Source organism: Neodiprion fabricii, chromosome 6 (assembly GCF_021155785.1).
Source record: "Neodiprion fabricii isolate iyNeoFabr1 chromosome 6, iyNeoFabr1.1, whole genome shotgun sequence".
NCBI classification, from domain to species: Eukaryota; Metazoa; Arthropoda; class Insecta; order Hymenoptera; family Diprionidae; genus Neodiprion; species Neodiprion fabricii.
In genome coordinates, this window is record NC_060244.1 from 27,552,926 (window position 1) to 27,573,528 (window position 20,603).

Genomic DNA, 20,603 nt, shown 5'->3' on the forward strand with positions numbered 1-20,603 from the left:
CGGACGTGAAAGATGGATTTGAAAAACGGAAATGATAAATAAATGTTGCGGGAACTCCCGACGAGTACGCAAACCGTACGTATATGTATACATACAGTCGATTCCTATCTCGACATCTGTCTATTTTGCACACGGTTACATTATTTTCGACGAATGACGTCGTATTCCGTGAAACACGTCACGAACAAATGTCGTAAACAGACGTACAAATGTACGTACGTAAGTTCACATACGCCCATTACATCCTTCCTGTCGTGATCCAAACTTTGCCTTAAATGCTTTTTGTTAACCGTGATCCGCACATCGTGCTGTGTAAACAACAATAATAATAACAACCGCCGATATAAATAAAACATTAAAAAATGTAGTCGAGTAAATTAATTTTACGCGAACTTCCTCCACCGAATAATATCGGTAGATTTATTTCGAAAGCTCGAGATAAAGAGAGAATAAGATCAATTGTCTCAGCAGAGACGGAGAAGGGATCGAATGACCTTCATCCTTAATCTTCCAAGTGCTATTATTGTTACACAGAGATTCTCGGGGATCGGATTGTGACCGTGAAAAATGCGGGGGCTGTCGAAAGCTCGTTGAAAGTGTGCGAAAAAGCCGAAAATAATGACGTAGATGCGGCCACAGTGCCGAAGGATCACTAGTGCAGGGTAATAATACGTCGGGCATGAGCGAGTGATAATACGGAATCCATTCACAGCGAAAGATTCGGATGTTTTGACCAATCGGCGGGTGTTAGTGGGGGTTGCCATAAATGTCTCGCAGAAATTTTCAAATTTTCCCGCGGCGCGGCAGCACCGAGCGCTGCCTATACTAGTCGAGCTTTTTTCGACGCGGACGCGCAGTGTAAGGTCCAACCCCCGAACCAAACGGTCATCCGAATCTATAGGTAAAAGAATAATCGATCGATCGCTCATCGATCATTCTTCAACTGCAACGATTATAATAATATAATACATAACAAGTTTTTTTTGTTTTTTTCTGCCGAGGAATTTGAAAAACTAAAAACTCGTTTACGTATTTCGCAGTATATTTGTTGTAACGTAGACATTTTTTTAAACGAAATTTTCAAAAGGAAACCAGAGACATACTTCATACTTCCATCGCTAACTGTGAGTGCACGGACTGATTGACCAGAGAAATTTCGGTCCAACAAGAAAAGCAAAAATTGAAACATTGATTCACCACGTTCGTTACTTTGTTCGAAATTTTTTCAACATTTTTAACGCAACGTGGTGCTGAAATTTCGGTTTTTTTTTTTTTATTTTTTTTGGTTTTTTTTCGTTCTCGTTTCAATATTTCCATCACACGTTTGTTTTATTATATTTTATACAGCTGTGTGGCATATATTATGTACATAGAGTGTGAATATCTGCAAAATATTTTCGCTGGATGTGATTACCAGGACTTCGTTGTAACAGTATGAAAACTGCACCAAATTGTAACTGATAACAAGTACAATATTTTGAATTGCGATACATTGAGGACTAACCATTTTTTTCACCCTTCAAGCCTCTGCACGTTTCGAACTAAGTTTTCGCTTTTATTTTACTTATATTCATGCTCTATTTAGTATAAACATTTGCCTTGAGTTCTGTTTGACGATATTTGCATTGTGTGTGTGTGTGTGTGTGTGTGTTGTTACAATTTTTTTATTCTTGTATTACATATAAGTACGTATACCGTTAAGTCGTGCCGCGTAAAATACTGTAAATTTCGATCCAGAGGTAGCGAGAATACGGAATAGGAAAAAGGAAAAAAAAATGATATCCGAGAAGACGCGGATGAAAATGTATAAATAAGTTTGTTTTCACAAGTCAATTCAAGTCCTACACTTACACCAACTCGCATTCGTCTCGTGATACAATCAAGACGCGGAACAGGAAAAGAAAAAAAAAAAAAAAAGTATGAAGAGAAAAAATGAATGAGAAAATAGAGAAGTTGAAACGTAGATGAAAAAATTAACAAAAAGAATAAAGTTTCGAAAAAAAAAGAGTTAAAAAACCAAAGCGTTTCGTACGTGAGAAATTTTCGCGAGAAATGTTCGTGAATAATTGTGTAAATTTCGGGAATCGCGGCGTAAGATAAAACAATACGTTAGAAGGTTTGTCATAATCAATGCCCATTTGTTTAGAGGTTATATAATACATCCGCGTATTTATATTTAAAGCTCGCGTAAAAATAGAGCGCCGAGATTGCTGGCTTACTTTGCCGGACCGAGACGGACCGACACTACTGTCAGCACCGGTGGTCAGCCTCGTGAAAGTAGTACGAACTTATTTGTATCGGACCGAACGAAATAAACGCGTCCTTGTTTTATCACCAGGGGTACGTAATGCGATTTTCGCAACATTATTTCACCCCGATAAATGATCCAATTGATCGATTGCTCAGTGAGCTGATAGCCGGCGGAATAAGCTTTCAAGCAAAAAAGTAGATTTTGTCTCCCCCCCAACTGGTAACCCATGTATCATAATCCAAGGTCTGGGAATGAACGATCATACATCGCTTCTGCGATTTTCTAATCGAGGAATGAGTGAACATTCCGCAGTTAATTTCTGTTTCAAAATTTTTTATTCTTTATAAATTTACTACGAATATGTTCGTCACTGCCTTACATGGAATCGATTACGCGAGCCGAAGTAGTCGAGCCAAATCTGAGGCCACGTGGACCTCGGGCTCACGGCTGCCAAGTATTCGATAACGAATAACAAAGTGTGAGAAACCTGTCGTGACCGTTGTGAAAGAAATTTTTTTAGCGTAATGGGGGGTCGAGGAGTATGAGAAATAGGCGGGGGCAGGGGGGAAGGTGACTATAAAACCAATCCACCCATATCACTCCCCGTGACCGAGATGTATTTCAGTTTTTGGACCTATGCCCCAGATCGTTTCGGTTGACTAGGCCACGCCTATATTTAGAGCACCGTCAATTTACACCCGCGCTCCTGATCTCACCGTGAAGCATTAGCGCTCCAACGTTTTCGAACATTACGCTCGGCGCTACACCGAGAACGAGTTTTTTGTGAAACTCACCGTTTAGCGCCGGCGGATAGGCAACCCGAGCTACGTTTTGTACGGCTAAGCGTCAAAGGTGCAAGCTTTTGTTACCTACTTCACGGCGCTGGGTCGCAAGTTTGACGGAAAACTCGCGATGTATGCGTGACCGGATTTTGAGGGGGAGTTTGTGGGAAAAGAGAGAGACAAGAATCGAGGCCGGATACGGAAGTGAAATGCTGGAAAAAGCGGAACGCGTGGGTCTGCGGAGCGTTATTGGGTCATTATCAGGGAAAGAATGGAGCCGGAGTCGGTCTATCGTTGCGGAAATCGGTCAAAGTCAACGGCGCAAGGGACGTCGGGATTGGATGTCCACCTGTTTCGAACTAAAAATGGCCGCGCCCCGGCCAACCTAAAATTAGACACCCGCGAATCTGGGCCTCTTGCGTCACGCGGCGAATGTTGTTGGCTTAAATATTCACCCCGAATTTATATTTCCCGCCTCGACGTTGAGCGGGGAATTATCATCCGGGAACCGGGATTATTACACGGAGAGCCCCGGAAGTACCACCGAAGGTTCTTGCGATACGTCGACTCGCTTCTTTTTCGAGCTTTTTACGAAACGCGACTGCTTTTCCGCATCTCGCGTTATTCGGGCGCCGATGTGTCGCCTCGCGGGGGTTTTGCAAACACGTGAAAATTGAACGGCAATGATCGAGACGGCGGAGAGGATGGCGCTAAAATTAGAGGCTATCCGTTGCGTCAACAAAAATAAAAGGCGACTCTGCTCGTCTACGTCGAGGAGCTGGATTGGCCAGGAAATCGGAGGCATGGCCAATCCGAAAAGCGGTTTTATTCGAGTCGGCTCTAGAACTGTTTAAAATCACATTGTACAGTTATATGTATATCGCGAATATTTCTTACAACGTATTTTTAGAATTACTCACTCGCTCGCTCGCTTGCTCGCTTTCTCTCTCCTGATCTGGGTAAAACGAGATACTCGCGTGCGCACTTCTATCGGCGCGTATTACACGCCGATCAGCGCACGCGCCTGCGCTTTATCCCAAGTACTGGAATCCCGTGTCCCCGTGTTACGCGACTGGAATTATTTTCGTTTGTTTCCTTTTTACATTCTCCTTTGATAAGGTCGAATCAAGGCCGACTCGGGGTCGAGTTTTATATTCGCCGTACGAGCAAAGGGAGGGATGGGATATTTTTGAGAACGGATTTTTTTCACCTTTTTCTATCATTTTCGTTTTTGTGTTTACGTACAGTTTTCTCGCTTAGCAAATATAACCGAGTACGTAACTTCACGTTTTCTAAAAATACGCAAACGCGAGGCAATTGTAACCGAAGCAAGGTTAAGGAAATATATAAACCCTACCTCTGGAATATAAACGTAAACGGCAGCGTTTATGCAATCCTAAACACGAATACGTAATAGTAACAGGAGTTTGAAAAGCGGAAACGTTTGACGCACACGATCGTTAAGAATATTTAAAAATCCGCAACAGGGAATAAATAAATAAAAAATCAGAATCTCCTGACGGGGTCTTGAATTTTTGCCAATTTTCACATTTCGTACTACATTTACGATCTGCATTTGCATACGTACTACACATGTTTTTAAATTCCATCCAGGAGGCTACGATTATACTTCTTATTTTCAAGAACTAATGCGATCGGTTAAAACTCGCAAGACTTTTCGTTCCCCCAAAAAAAATGATGGATTAATCAATCGGTGGTCATGTTTTTTTGATTGCAGCGAACGAGTGTGGTTAGCAGATCAGTAGAGCGGCAAAATGGACGCGCGATTCAAAAGCAACCTCGATATGATTGGCCGTAATGAGCCGATCACAAAGAAAGCCAAGTTCTGGCAAAGCTACGTACGCGCGCTTAAAGGTATTTCAATTAATCCGGCAGGTTATGTTACCCGAGGCGAGGAAACCCTCGTGAAAATCCGAGCAAAAAAGTATCTTACAAAAATTTCGAACGACGAATAGTTTCCGAGTTACGATAAATTCCGCGTCGACCGATCGGCGCAACCGCAGCGTCACTCGTCGCGCATGCGCAGCGGCGATGAGTTTCGCGCGCATCTCTGCGTTGATTGGTCAATTTTCAAACCCGAATAACTCCGCGAGTATTCGTCCCTCGAAGTTGGCGCGAGGAAACTTTGGTCTTGGAATTTCACGGGGAATCTAATTCGAGCCTCGACGACACCGAATCGCCGAAAAATCTCCAAATTTCTTTCTCTCCGATGACAGGAACCGACGACATGAGGGCTCCCGAACACACCCACAGGCCCCGTGGTATCTACCGCTCCGATTTCCCTGAGCTGCATTCCACCTCGTGGCCTTGGGGCAAGTCCATCTACGACGACCCCATCCACGCCGGCGAGCGCATCAACGTGCCTGGTTACAGGTTGGTTTTTTCCCCTCTCATTCTTGTCGTCCGATTCCGCGTCTTCTTTGCCCGCAGTTATCAGCGCGCGTTACAAGGGACGCCATTTAACAAATTCGAATAACCACTGGAGCGCGATTTTTATTTTTTTTGTCACAGGTACCTTCCCGTTCACCGTGAGATTTACGGCTACTCACCCAGGCAGCTGTACCCCCACCAGTACAAGCCAGTTGAGCGCTATACTCCCGGTACGTACTAAACAGCTATAGAGAAAGAAAAAGATACGAACAAAAAATCCCGTACAGATAGTAACGAATGAAAGAAAGAAAGGAAAGAAAAGAAAGCGGAAGGTATTCTCCCCCACCCCCTCTCCCAGCGAGAGTGAGAATGAAAAACAAATTTTGATATCGAGAAACAAAAAAACCAAATAAACAAAAATAATTAATAATATAACAATAATAATAATAACAAGAACAACATCACACGAAACGATCCCTTCGTACGTGCCGTCAAGAAAATAAATCTTCCCACATTTATAACAAACACACACACGCAATAATACAATATTAATAATGCACTCGATCGCGTCCCCGCATCAATCGATTTAATATACTTAATACTTATGCATATATACCATATTCACACGTATGTGTGTATATAATAATACGGGGAAAGCTGTGGTGATGAGCCTTCGTTTTCAAGATCTATTGTCAAACGGGCGTTATTCATCTCTGAATCTTATTGCGAATACTGTGACGATAATGACGATGTTAATGATGATGATGATAATGATGATAATGATAATGATATAATACGGTATGTGTAAGAATATTTTCGATAATACAAATGCAAAGTCAGAAGGAAAATAACGCAACCGTAGAAAAGATCTTGCTAACAACCTCCAAGCCTGCACTCGAAAACCAATACAAATGAATGAAACTAAAAAAAAAGTGAAGAAAATTAGATAAAAGAAAATTGTCATCGATAACAACGACGAACGAGTATAATTAATATATATATACGGTATACATTAATTATATACCTGTACCATGTTACATCTAGTCGTACAAATTTGTTATTAATAGTAAAGGTAACAATGTATTATCTGTATAATAATACATGCACACCTATATATTATTAATCAAAACCATCATATCATATAATAAAACTAATATTACTCTCTTTGTATCCAAGTTGTTATATACATATACCATATTTAAATACACGTATATACGAGTTTTAAGTATAATCCATGCGTCAGAAAACCGTAATTTATCTTCTCAATTAGTCTAGCAACAAAAAGAGCTAATAACACAAAATACCATAAAAATACAGCTGTCAACATTATTTGCCACAAACGTTATTCAAAAGCATTATGCAGATCCGCGAAAAATTCACACGATTCGTATGGTTGCCGAAAATTTTCGCGACGTCTTTGGGCAATCATCATATTCTTGGATTATTTTCTTAAAACGATATCTAATAATCAAGTCCTTAAACACGTCTCAGCATGAAACACGATCCTGATTAAAAATTTCGTCTGTGTCGTGCTCGTCCCGAATCACCCGTTGTAAGTAAAGTGTCTTCATCGTTTTTTAGAAAGAGAAAATGAACAAAATTTTATACATATATATACATATTTTTTTTTCCACCCAAAAAAGATGGTTTTTCACTTTGCATGCTTCTGGTTCTGATTTTTGCAGGAGCATTTCCGAGCATATGGGTAGTTTTGAGTCGTATGCTAGACTTGAGCGACCTAAAGCGTAAACAGATCGCCCGAAAGTGGGAAATTAAACAAAGAAATCAAATGAACACTACAGTGAGACATAATATTTATAGAAAGTCACGTTTCACCAGTTTCTAGACATCCCTCTAATAAGTTTTAATGCCCAGCTACGAGATTCCGAAGGTTCTTACAGCCTAGCCGGCTAGTTATAGGATATTGAAGAGAGTCTTTCGAGTACTTCGAAATCACCCGGATGACCGAAATGAAAAACGATCAGATTCGCTGCTCGACTCGAACTTGCGTCGTATTTTTTTTTTTATGGAAAAATTTTCGCAAGTTTCACGGAGCAATTAAGGGGATTTTCTTACAGCTCAAAATCACATCTCTGTTTCCTTTATAGGTACCTGTGATGTTTTCGTTTAATTGTGTAATATTTACCGATCGTTATGTTAACTGTGCGTAATGGAATACCATCTGTTTTTTTTTTTTGTTGTTCCTACACAACAACCAAACGTATATAATACGTACAACGAAAGAAAAAGGTATTCCAAGGATTTGGATTGAAGATGATACAGTCTCAAGCCACAGGATATATTAAATGCAAAGTAAATTCTGACTAAGGTCAATCAAAGAAGATGATAGAAAAAAAAAAAGAAGAAATTATATATACACCATTCAAAATGACCGCCAGACTTGAAAAAGCTAGAAATTTTAATGAAAAGCTTCGTTTTCTAATTCCGTCTTTCGATTTTTACTTTATTTCTCAGACAGAAATCTTTCGCACTTGATAATTATTGTCGAATAATTTATGTCTGAAGGATAAGGACAAATATCGAAAAAACAAACACTTAATATACGCTCTCTAATAATATATATATATATGTAATATGCACGGAAACAGAATTGTTACTAACAAACAAAAATAAACAAAAACAGCAACAACAGCAACAAAATTTACTATAAACGGTAAAATTAATTTCAATTAATTCAACCACGATCCAAAAATTTCTGTCTTTTTCAGGATATGGCATGTTTTCTTTAATACCTCCCAAATATAAGCTTAAGCTGTCTCCACGACCACCAAATATGTAATTTTTGTTTCTAACAACAACCTGCGGTAAACCGGTAATATAATGACACAATGAATTTTTTTACTTTTCTTTTGGCCCAACAATTTTTACTTCTGCAGCATTTGTACACAAACTTGGCTCAATTTTTTCTCTCACAATATTATACAGAAAATATGAAACAAAAATGATATTTGGAATACGAATACGCAGAAAAAAAACAACACAATGATAATAATTCTGCAAGTATCTTGGGAGCGCATAATTGATTCAGAGATTTTTTTTTCCATTTTTGAGATTAAAAAAAAAAAAAAAAAAAAACAAGAAATATTTTTTGTTTCTTCATCCCGAGTCCACGGGAAGATATGAAGATTTTTTGACAAGGACATTCTCGAAGGTTAGTATAATACGCTTATAATTTTTATGAAAATGCATTCGTACCCGCTTTCTAGAAGCTGACAAATTTTCATTACATATTATAACAAATTTTGCAACTGCGTAGAGGTTTGAAAATTTATTTTGCACTACTTCTCATCTTAAAACACAATGCATATTCACATACCATTTACTTATGCCTCATACATAAAACGGCATAGCAACGCCTTTTTTCCCTGAATATTTTTTCATGAGATGAAAGAAATTATCTTTTGGAAAAATCGCATTTTTTCCCACGCTTAGCAAATTCATACGTTCGGTAATTAAATGCATGTGGAATGTTGCATGGTGTGGAAAAAAAAAATGTCTAAACAAAAGTCCAATTTAAACGCAACGCAATTACTAAAACACTAAAAGAGCGGATTTATTTTGGAAACTGTGAATGAATAAGAGAATTTTTTTGTTTAGAAAAAAAAAAGTTACATCAAATGTTCATCAGGGTTGTGTGTAAACGTCGCCAAATCATTGTTGGAAAAAACGAGTTGTTTTCTTTTCTTCAAAACTAAAAACAGTTAAAAAACATAAAACAAAAAAAAAAAAAAATACCACCATGTGCACCAAAATAAGAAATCATTTCGTTTTCGAACACGTAGTTATGTATAATACGTATAATATTTTAACTGTGTTGAAATGTGATTTTCTGTTATCCTGTATAGAAACATATGTGTAATAATTATATGATGCCATTTGTGTAATTCAGAATACACACCATAATAAGGATCACCACGTTGATAAAACACGAATATATGTAATATCGAATGTCTCACGTAAAAATAGAATCAAAGAAGAGCAGGTAAAAGAAATTATAGAATAATAAAAAAAAAAAAAAAAAAAAGAAACGATTTCTTCGTGAAAATTAAACGCATCATCAAAAATAATGAAAAATTCTCTCGGACGCAGCACGTGCTGAGATTAAAAATTTGAAGCGAAAAATTCAAGAATAACTTTGAAATAAGAAACCAGTACGTTTCTTGACTACATTTTATAAATTTCTTTATTTTTTCCTTTTCTTATGCTCGTAAGGCAGAGCTGCGTCTCAGGGGATTGTATATATAAAAGAAAAAACCTTGTGCAAATAAATAAATACATACATAATTAACGACGATAATAAGTACAATAAACGAGAGAAAAAGATCTGTCGAAATAATAACTCCCATATTCGTAACTCGTCAACTTTATAATAAACTGTGTATCTTACCGATTTTTTTTTCTCTTCTTCTCTTGCAAACCAGCGAAAGATTTCGATGCTGACAAGGCTTGGAACGCCCACCTCGACCGTCTTGCCGATATCGATAGAATGTACCCGAGCCCGACACCGCTGCTTCATCGACACAGAAACCGACCCGGATCTCCCATCACGACGAAGCCACTATTCGACATTCACGGTAATTTCAACGATTCTTATTATTGATTTGAATTTCAAGTTAATTTTGAACACTTATGCTAATGAGAAGTCATCCATTATACGACCGAAGGATGCAGAGTTTTATATTTATTTTAAGCTTTGCAATTTGATAAACGATGCATAATTGTTTAACTGAATTCACTTTACTCAAAACATTTTTCTACACTTTTTATATAACAGTTTAAAAACCGTTGGAAACGACGATTTTTGCAAAAATTTTTCACAAAATTTATTCTCATACATCAACACGTAGTTCAAATTGAGTAATATTAAGAAAAACGTACCGAATTTCAACGGGTTTAAACACGTATTCAATTTATAACTAACGAAATTTATTTCGGACTGAAATAATTTCAATCTTTGCTAGAACTACGTAACAGAATAGAACGTGTCCAAACTTGTACGAAAAGTATTTTCCATGCGTTTGAAATTTTGAGGCTTGAAATGAAGATGGAATCATCATCATCTTTTCTACCCTTACAGTCGATTATTCGCGACTATGGCCAATTACCGCTAAACAGCGATTACTCACAAAGTAAACCAAAAAAAAAATAAATAAATCAATCGATAAATCAAACAACACCGCAGTCCCTTGAAAACGACCCCTCTTTTCGCCGTCACAGGTCACCTGCTCGATGATTTGGCGAACATCCCGTCGTTCCCGACTCTCTTGCGCAAGAAGCCGATCTGGGATCTGCTTTCGCCATCGCCGGCGGTGCCGATCAGCGCTTTCGCAAGAGACCCGTGGTGGTACCCGAGCTACGCGCCCTACATCCCCAACTACGCGCAATACAGGACTCCGTTCTATCTGAGAGACAGCTACCTGAGCCCAGTGAAGCGTCGCTACCTTTGGAGCCGACACCCCCTCAGGCCTCTGGGTAAGACGCGATTCCCCCTCATCCCACCCTTAAGAACTCACTCGCCGCGTCACTGAAACACAGGCTGCATCGAATGAGCCACGATTTTGCCCATTCGGTTCACAATTACTACTACTAGACTTTTTCCATACTGCTGTTTTCTTTGTTTAACCGTTGGGAGGAGTCATTGGTAGTTTTTCAGATTCAGAATTCCGATCAGGTATTGATGTCGCTTCGTACCGCCATCTTGAATGTACGAGGGAATTTGTTTTCGACAAATAACTCGCCCATTTTCAATCTTCGACTAAAGATTATCTTTTAAACTAAAACTCTAGGGCATGTAATCCTTTGATCGATATTTTCTGATGTAAGTCGTAAAGTCAAGAGGGCGGTTGAAACTCCTGCAGAATGTGGTCGAAAGTCTGGATTTAAACTACAAATAAACCTCCCCCCCTCAAAGCCCCATGATCTTACAAAGAAAATTATGGTATCGAATAATTCCAACCTTAAGTTTATACTTCAACCGGGCTAGTCGGGTAGTTCGAAATCTTGAAAATTTCCAGACAAAACATTCGTTTCCACTCGAATCGACACACTTCGACGACTGGTAACAACTTCAATTGTTATATGTAAGATGCGAAATTGTTTTCGACGCGACCATCACTTGTTTTTAGTTTTCCGTGGCGCGTGAAGGTGGCGACTGATTCGAATAGGCGAACCGCACATACTCTTATGTTAAACCTGTTAAACATTCGGCCTATCACCCCGAACCGAGCGGCACTCGCGCTATGCGAAATCTCCGAGCACACTGAGAGGTTGAGCTCTGGGTTTTAGGCCGGTGTTGATACCGGACGTAAACATTGTGCCGAGTCTTTCATCGGTCACCGACTCTCGTATTAATATGAATTTATCGCTGGAAAACAGATTTTGCGGTTTACTCGTATATACCGCTGCCGCGCTGTTCTAATCGTTCTTTTTTCGAAACACATTGCAGACATTCGCTACATGCACACACACACATATATATATATATATATGTAATGATTTTTGTTTTTGCTTTCGGTTTTTTAATCAGAAACGTTCAACGAATTTCTTTGCAGATTTGTCGGAGGACCTTTGTCTATTGCCGATTTGAATTTTTGATACTTCTCTTTTTGAGAAAGAGAAATAAGTGAGCAATGACGATATTTGTGCACGCGAAACCTCACGTATATTTACATCTATATACATACGTATATAATCGTTATTTCTGCACTACTTATACAGATGTAGAGAGATAAATTATCTTTTTGTTTTTTAGAATAGAAATTTTTGGTAGTTTAGTCTAACTATGGACGACAACGTAGTTATTAACGTATACGTGTATACGACATAGGAAAAGCATGCAAGTGGAAATTGAGAGTCTTGCATAAACACGCACAATCATTGATTTTCCTCGACGTAAAATTATTCCACACATTACAATAAACGACTTAAAATACCCAATATAATATACATACTTGAATACAAAATAATAGCCTGCATTGAAATGTGCGTATATATATTATATTACAGGTAATTTCTCGAATTGTACCTATTATTCAAAGCCAAGTCCACGAGTATGCTTTACGGAGCCATGGTACAACCATTGGTAATCAGATGCAACGTGAGGTCAGAGTAATATTCTTACGAAGGAATGTTTGTCAATAATCACTTAATAGACGAATGGAAAAAAATTAAATAAACATTCGTGATGTCATGAGTGAACCCCCTCCTCCCCCCCCCCCCCCCGCAAACATTTTTTCTCCTATATTTTTCGAGCACAATTTTCTTTACACGTACACGAGATACAGTGAGATTTTATCAACATCTCACGCGACTAACGTGTAATCGAACCTTTTCATATTTACAATCGTACGTCATGTTACAAGAAAGCAAAAAAATTCAATTTTTACACGTGCACGTACGGTTTTTGAAAATTTCCAACATTTTTGTACTTTCTTCTTTTTCATACAATCCATTTTTCAACTCGTTCTCTGTATAACGTGATGGTTGTGTGCAGCTTTCATGCTTTACAACTAAGCGAATGAATTTGAAGTAAACAAAAAAAAAAAAAAAAACGATATGAATAATCCGAATAATCTATGATTAATAAACGCGCTCGAAACCTGGAATGCTACAGTTATCACTTCCTGAATGATATTAATATTATTAGCCAAATTATCCAAAGCCCCGTGATGAAAAAATAATAAACACAATCGAATTACCTTCTTTCTTTTCTTTTATTTTTTTTTTTTGTCAACGTTATTGTGTAATTAAAAAAATTAACTCCAGATTTCACGTTTTCAGCTGCCGCCTTCTAAGGGACTTCACTTCGCCGCCCAAGAAGTAACGAGCGAAATTGACGAAAAAAAGAATAATTTCGAATTGAAAGTGGATAAAACAAAAATAAATAAAAACGAAAAAAAAAAATAAAACAAAACACAAAAAAAAATATTTAAATTATTCACGTTATCATCGCCCGCACAAAATTTGATCTTCAGAAGTCTGACTCACCCCCCGGAATTTTATTTATTATAACATTTTTTCGGTTATTATTTACTGCCTGCAGAGTATTCTTAAAAGGCTTACTACTACTACTACTACTACTACTACTACCGATACTACTACTACTACTACTACTACTACTACTATTATTATTATTTCAACGATATTATATCAATAAATAAACATACTTACTAAAAGTCAAAAATGTTTCCTTTCACTTTCGTCAATCCATGATATATGTACATAATGTGATTTTTTGTAGAAAATTTGTTCATTCAAACAAGACAGAAAGTATAACTTGCAAAGTTATACGAATGGAAAATTTCAACTTGGCGGTAAGTCGCGGAGAGAAAATTAATTAAGAAGATGAAGTAGCAAGAGAAAAAAGAAACTTTGATATCTGATAAGAATATAACATTATGAAACAATACGCATGATGTTTATTTTTCTTTTGAAATTTTTTACATCGTATTTAGATGTCGTAATTTCCATGTTGCAATTTACCAAAAACCGCTAGGGCATGTAGATACATATTTCAGAAAACTTGTATTCATCTTTCATTATTATCTTCGTTTTAGTTTCATACTTTACGTATTTTTATTTTTATTTATTTTTTTTCTACATTTTAAGTGCAAGGCATAATTTTTCAAACGTTAAATTGCAACAGAAAAATCATTTACAAATAATATATAACATGTATTTCTTAATATAATTATAATGTATGTTTAATAGGTATATCGTACCTTAAGGGAAAAAAACATTTCAACCGTTCATTTAAGGAGTTGTGTGCTGAAAAGAAAAAGGCAAGAGAATTGAAAAAATAAAGTAATTAATCAATTCAAATCAGAATAGAGAATAATAATAACCGATATTCCCACATGGGAGATTTTAGTGAAAATAAATAGATATATATGATTCTTCGTTATTAACGCTCAATAATTCGTGCGTTAATTTTATAACCTTTATCTTAAGTTTTATTCTGCTCCAATAAACGCAGATACGTAGGATATAGTGCGACGAAGTATATTTCGGGTATTTATCTTAACTTTGTACAATAGAGCAATGGGAAAAATTCCCTCAACATTTATCATGTGACATAGTTATTCCATTGGTTTCAAGATAGCTTTCAACGGAACATACCGATTAATTTACATAGCTTGTTTCATCTGTTACTTTATTCATTTTGTCTCTTACTAATGATTTAAATCCCCTTAAAATACACGTCGAATAAAGGCGTATTTAGTTGTAGAAGCATCATCTTTAAAGTCATTAAAATACTGGGGCTTTTTTCATTTTTATAAATTTGTTGTTTTTTTCCGTTCTTTTTCTTGTATTTGTTTCTCATTTGTGGTCTTAAATGCATATATGTATATACATATATATATATATATACACACACATGTATATTTATGATATATATTTATGTTATATTAATAATAATAATAACGTATGTGTGTAACTGAAAACTATTCATATTCAAAAGAATTTTTTTCTTTTTCCCTATTACAGTATCGTAGTACATATTACCCGACTATTTTTATGTAAGCATTGTGTCCTCTATGTTATACGCGGTTCAATTCGACAGCTATTACACTGAATATTCTTTTTTCTGCCTCAGTCCGTAAATTGTAGGATACAATGCTACGTTCGAAAATAAATAAGCGATTAAGAAAAGATGATTTCCGACGGTAATAATAATTAAAATAATAATAACAACAATAATAATAATGATAACATTATTAATAACAATGATGACGATGATAATGATGATAATAATAACAATAATTTACACGAAGGTATAGTTGTATGTATGGCGTTCCTTGTGTATGCTGAATGTTTATCAATAATTAAGTTAGGACGAGGCAAAAAAAAAAAGAAAATATATATATATAAACCTGCCTGTCGAAATTGAACGAACAAATAGTAATAATAAATAATTAGGAGTAAATAAATGAGAATAAAAATGCTGCTAAACGCAAAAATGAATGAAATAGAAAAGGATCGCTCATCATGTAAGAGAAAATGAATAACTGTTACTGAGAATGGTAGCAAGGAGTATATGAAGTACATATGCTATTTTTTAGTGCTTATGTTGACGGAACTCGCTTATTTTGTTCACCCTATAAACAAATTGGTTAGTCGATAAAGTGACTTTTTTTAACTAGAGGAACAAAAAAAAAAAAAAAAATGTATATATTGATCGATATTTTATACAAAGAAGCATCCTGCGATAATAGTGTAATTGAGATGTAATAAGGAAGATGTCGTTTCCCGTTTTAGGTATTCAAGTTTGCTGTTTATTTTTTTTTTCATTTTATTTCGTTTCGTTTTGAATTATGAGTTTTTAGTTAGTGTACATACTGTAGTGACACGTTCCACAGCTGAAACATATAGAAAAATAAAATCAAGTCCAATATTCTACGGATTTCGGTCAACTTTTACTCACATTGTTGGTATGATTTAGGATTTAAGCAGGTTAAATGTCTCTGGCATCTTCAGGACTCAGTATGGCTGATTAATTTTGGATTTAAAAGAGGTAATGTTATTTTATAAACTAAAGCAAAGCGAGATCAATGCACGGAAAAGTTAACTGAAAACGTCCGACGTCGTCGTTCAATGTAAGTTAAAGCTCCTCCCATCTATTTATATACTTTTCTTCAAATCGTTCACCGCAGTGATTCATGAGTCGTGATTATCGTCTATAACTGCCACTGATTCAATTATTAACAATAATTTAATAAATATAATCTGATTTGTTTAATTATAATTGTAGAGACTAGGTTACTTCCTTCAATATGTGTCACTGAACCCTTGCCTCCTTTCCGGCGTTATATATTTTCAGTAAAACGCGTTATTCATTGAAAGGCGATGAAAATTCTACCAGCTGAAAAATAGCTAAAGATCAAAAGAGAACTTATGGCAGGTCTCCCAGTGGAGTTTAACTTTTCTTCGTTTTCTTTTGAATTTTTTTGCAAATCGAGTCTAAGACGTTTAGGAGGCCTGTTGCAGTGTTCTATATTCACAGGGATCGATTTTATCATGTGACGTAAGTATTCACAGTATTTGCATCGTAAATCATTCAGTCTGAATAGATAAAAAATTAGATATTTATTAATATACTTGTTTGTTTTTTTCTCTCTCTCTATAATCATCTTACCTAGAACGAAAGTGTTTGCTGCTACGCGGGATCAGCGAAAGGTGGTCATTTCTTTTTTGTTGGATTCCTCTGCGGCGTAGATGGCCTGCCACCTTGCGCAGTCATTCCACTGTACTGGTATTTTGCTTTTTTTTCAGAAGGCTTCAGGATCTGTAATGATTTTAAATCGAACAATGTAGAAAAGGGGCATCAAAGTAATCGGTCATCTTCGCTGGTGAATAAGAAACGAAAAGCGAAGATTACCTGAAAACTGCACATCAGAGTTTCGTCGACGCTCATCATTCCGCCGGCGTTGTCGAATTCCCCGCAGTAATTCGGAGCTGAGAAAAGTGTGACGAGCTGCCTTTTAGCAAAAAATTCGTAACCATCTTCGACGACCTGGTGAGCTCTGCATATGAGATCCATATCGTGTCGACTTAGGAATTTGGAAACTACGTCAGGTCCGAATGTGAAAGATACGCCTCTGTCATTCTCGCCCCATCCCTGCGGGAGAGAAAAACAGCCTCACATTACATCGCATTGTAAAATCTTGCTGGACGCAGCTCAGAATCAACATTGTAGGCGTGTTTAGACAGTCGTGTGCTGTACACCGTTGCTTCGAACCATCTGATAAGTTATTACACAATGATATAAATAGAGACAGGTAACACGCTGTATCCTGCTACACCCGGCGTATTCTAATACATTTTATACACACCTGAACATCTTTGTCGGGGTCAGACCAAAGGAGATCGCATAAAAGTCCTGTATCTGGAACATCGGTTGGACGCATGATTCTTCTGATTTGCTCCATTCCCTGTAAAACCAATGTTACTCGTTACGTTTAATCATTTGATGTAATTTTTATGTTTTTGCATCTAACTTTTGCTGAAAAGTGTTCAAACTTTTCTCAAAAATACGAATTAAATAATCACCTGGAGATCAGGACTGAGTCCGCCGTGGCAGCAGAATATCTTTTCATCGATAATAGCGGCGATGGGTAAGCAGTTGAAGCAATCGGTAAAGGTTTTCCACAGTTTTATATTATATCTGCGTTTACATTCGTCGTAAAATCCGTATATCCTGTTTATGCTGGCGCATTCGTGGTTTCCTCTTAGCAAGAAGAAGTTTTCTGGGTATTTGATCTTGTAGGCGAGTAACAGGCATATCGTTTCCAGAGACTGTTTGCCTCTGTCGACGTAGTCACCTAGAAAGAGATAGTTTGCCTCTGGAGGAAATCCGCCGTACTCAAATAGCCGCAGCAGGTCTGTGTACTGGCCGTGAATATCGCCGCATATTTTAAGCGGTGCTTCGAGCTCCAGTAGTATCGGCTGCTGAAGGAATATCTCCCGCGATTTCAGACAGAGGCCTCTCACTTCGGCCTCTGTCATTACCACCGATTTCCCAGGTCGACATCCTCGCACTGTGTCCAAAATTTTCGAGTTTATAGTCAGCGGTATTCGCTAGTAGAGTCATAACATCGAGGCAGATTTATTTTTTCAACATCAGCTTTGCAAGTTTAACAATGAATGAATTATGATTTTATAGAACGTTGATGCTCTCTACTATGATATAAATTGTACGGCTTTAATAGTTTGTTGTGCCGAAAAATAACTTTTTACAAAATGCTACGCTAAAAGGGTTAATTTAATCAAATCTTTTTTTGGGATCTTTATTTTCTACGATGTATAACTACGTTACTATCTATCTATACAGTTTGGTAATTTACAACTATACAGTACCGTTGCGTTTATACTGGAACGACGATAGAGAAAGGAAGTCAAAAAGTAATTATGCAAAAGTGTGGTGACATTCTGCCAAGAGATGTTGCTAAAAGTATTTCAAGATCAGGGGAGAGTGCTGGAATACTACCCACAAGTTAAGTGACCAAATATTCTGTTACCTACGTAATAAAAAAGAAAAGAAAATTCTCTGTGCTTTATTATACAAGCTAGAAATGACTGTCGGATATTCTGTTACAGTTAGTTACTTTTCGAAGAATAAGCAGCTAGTTGATCGCCGTCGTTAAAGAATATCTTCAAAACAAAATGAAGAAACAAAATTTAACGAAGCAAAGTTTAGATGGACTGTATTTACAGTGACGTAATCAAAATAAAGCAGATGTTCTCCAGCTTGGTAGTGTTAATTTGTTATTTATAGACGACTTTGAAGGCCTGTGCAGTGTAGTTGGATCACTTTTGCATGACGATGACTGTAACTATTACGAAATAAAATGTATAGATAGGTCGTCGTATCACCAATGACACTACATCCTGTACTTATTGGATAGAATAATGCGAACAGCGGATAAAAGTCTAGTCTTTTTGTTTTCCTGTCATGTTGCAATGAAAATTTACCGCACTTAGCAAGTTCTCTATTATGCATAGCTCGAGTTCTTACCTATTTTTTTTTTCTTCTTTGTTAAATGTTAGAAGGACTACATCTGGTGGTAATTATCAATAGAAAGAAAACGTAACTAGCAATTTATGTATATAGAAAAGACATGCGCCTAGCACCAAAGATAAAAATGATAATTAACAGAGCGACGGCAAGATATTGAAAGAAATATACTGCTGAAGTTGACTAAAATGAATGTCGCAAGACAAGAACTTACAAACATAGTTCTAGATTTAGTTCCCCTTGGTGATGACGAATTTAATTTGAAGCCTAAGTCTAATCCGAGCAAAGCCACGTGGTGTTTGGAGTATAAAATCTATATTTAGCAAATCTTGCAAGGTAAACAATATTGCTGGAAGTGGTATGGAACTTTGTTCTCAAGACGAGCGTTTCACTGTGTAAGGTTTGTGTGAGCTCGACCGTGTATCGAAATACGAGATTGATACATGAAGAAAAGGGAGGATTGGTGCTGATGTTGCATTCAATAGTGTGAGAACGCAAACTGATAGATATATCGATAACAATTAATGTGGATGCATTTGGTAAATGGTAACGGTGAAATAAAAAAGAAAAAATTAACAATGAGAAAAAATTTTTTTTAATATATTAATAAATTGGCATACCGACAAAGTCTGAGGTAAAAATGTCTTTAAGTTTAGCCTTTTTCTGAACCTGTTCTTTCTGCGTTTGATATACTTTACCGCAAAAGATCATCCCCACAAATACGGTTAGCATGACAGAGAAAAAAAACAGAAAATTTTACGAAAACAAATAAAAAATCAATATACGATGTGTCCATACCGACAAACGGTGTCCGTTAAGACAACAATTAGTCGTTTATTTCCAATTTTTCTCTGTTATAGGAAACAGCTGACAAGTGTGGAGTGAGCCAACGACGTTTCTTTCATAATAATGTACGAATAGACTGAGAAATATTAGCGGTAGTGTGGGAAGAAAAAGAGAAGAGATAAGAGAGTATAGGAAAGAAGTGATATTTTTCATTGCCAGTATAGAAAACACACTAGACAGCACATAATTGGTTTACGATTATAACGTGAAATATCATGGGAAATAAAGGCTCGGCGTATGTTAGTAGAGAGATGCGATAGACGGTATAACTTTGGCCATGACATCCGTATCGTTATATTATATTTTAGACGTACCTTCAAGCAATCTCTGTATCAGATTGTCGATATCCAAGTCCGCATCCGCCATTTTTTCTGCACTACTCTAGGACCCAACTCCTAGGAAGTCGTTTGTCGGAACAAGTAGATCTATAGTTCCTTGTTTCCACTAGGCGCTTCGCCCTGGAGGCTTGACCCTCGACCACACACTACAATCACAAGCACTCACCAGATGCCGCTAACTTCTTTTTCTTGACCTTGCGGTATACGCGCGTTCCGAAGTCTTCACTCGGCCTAATCCCGACGCAACGTGTGTTCCGAAACCGAGGTTATACTGACTGCCGATACTGGGTCCTGATTCTGACATTTTTCACTCGTGAAAACCACGGTCTGCATGTAAAACCGTGGTGAAAACTATTATAAGCGCCATCTACATGTGTATACACATTTTCTATGGTGCGTATGCTATCCAGTACTCCACTACGGAATATTTAAATTTATCACATCACACAGTTCCGTTTGCC

General features: G+C 37.0%; 2 protein-coding genes across 6 annotated transcripts; one reads left to right on the forward strand and one right to left on the reverse strand.

Moving 5' to 3' along the window:
* Positions 1-743: 743 nt before the first annotated feature.
* On the forward strand, positions 744-13,347 carry LOC124185614. Of its 2 annotated transcripts, XM_046576529.1 has the most exons (8): positions 744-901; positions 4,772-4,908; positions 5,271-5,427; positions 5,566-5,654; positions 9,867-10,019; positions 10,663-10,917; positions 12,451-12,546; positions 13,225-13,347. In XM_046576529.1, the coding sequence occupies exons 2-7, from the start codon at positions 4,809-4,811 to the stop codon at positions 12,528-12,530; spliced, it is 834 nt and encodes a 277-aa protein (XP_046432485.1). In that variant the 5' UTR covers positions 744-901; positions 4,772-4,808; the 3' UTR covers positions 12,531-12,546; positions 13,225-13,347. The 2 variants fall into 2 exon arrangements, with proteins under 2 accessions (XP_046432485.1, XP_046432486.1); XM_046576530.1 differs by lacking the exon at positions 12,451-12,546.
* A 2,305-nt stretch (positions 13,348-15,652) lies between these two features.
* On the reverse strand, positions 15,653-20,392 carry LOC124185606 (serine/threonine-protein phosphatase PP1-beta catalytic subunit). Of its 4 annotated transcripts, none has more exons than XM_046576517.1 (7): positions 20,119-20,392; positions 19,579-19,650; positions 17,494-17,981; positions 17,277-17,375; positions 16,823-17,062; positions 16,580-16,729; positions 15,653-16,306 (listed from the first exon to the last, which is right to left on the reverse strand). In XM_046576517.1, the coding sequence occupies exons 1-6, from the start codon at positions 20,168-20,170 to the stop codon at positions 16,625-16,627; spliced, it is 1,056 nt and encodes a 351-aa protein (XP_046432473.1). In that variant the 5' UTR covers positions 20,171-20,392; the 3' UTR covers positions 15,653-16,306; positions 16,580-16,624. The 4 variants fall into 4 exon arrangements, with proteins under 4 accessions (XP_046432473.1, XP_046432471.1, XP_046432472.1 ...); XM_046576515.1 differs by having other exon boundaries at positions 15,653-16,506; XM_046576516.1 differs by having other exon boundaries at positions 15,653-15,803; positions 20,119-20,391.
* Positions 20,393-20,603: the final 211 nt, after the last annotated feature.

Bases quoted from the DNA above. Each gene is read 5' to 3' on its own strand.
- LOC124185614 (XM_046576529.1), top strand. From the start codon at position 4,809: ATGGACGCGCGATTCAAAAGCAACCTCGATATGATTGGCCGTAATGAG. The intron at 4,909-5,270 runs GTATTTCAATTA...CTCCGATGACAG, and splicing joins CTACGTACGCGCGCTTAAAG to GAACCGACGACATGAGGGCT. The intron at 10,918-12,450 runs GTAAGACGCGAT...ATTATATTACAG, and splicing joins ACACCCCCTCAGGCCTCTGG to GTAATTTCTCGAATTGTACC.
- LOC124185606 (XM_046576517.1), bottom strand. From the start codon at position 20,170: ATGGCGGATGCGGACTTGGATATCGACAATCTGATACAGAGATTGCTT. The intron at 17,376-17,493 runs GTGATTATTTAA...TTGGTTTTACAG, and splicing joins GACTCAGTCCTGATCTCCAG to GGAATGGAGCAAATCAGAAG. The intron at 17,063-17,276 runs GTGTGTATAAAA...TCTCTCCCGCAG, and splicing joins ACCCCGACAAAGATGTTCAG to GGATGGGGCGAGAATGACAG.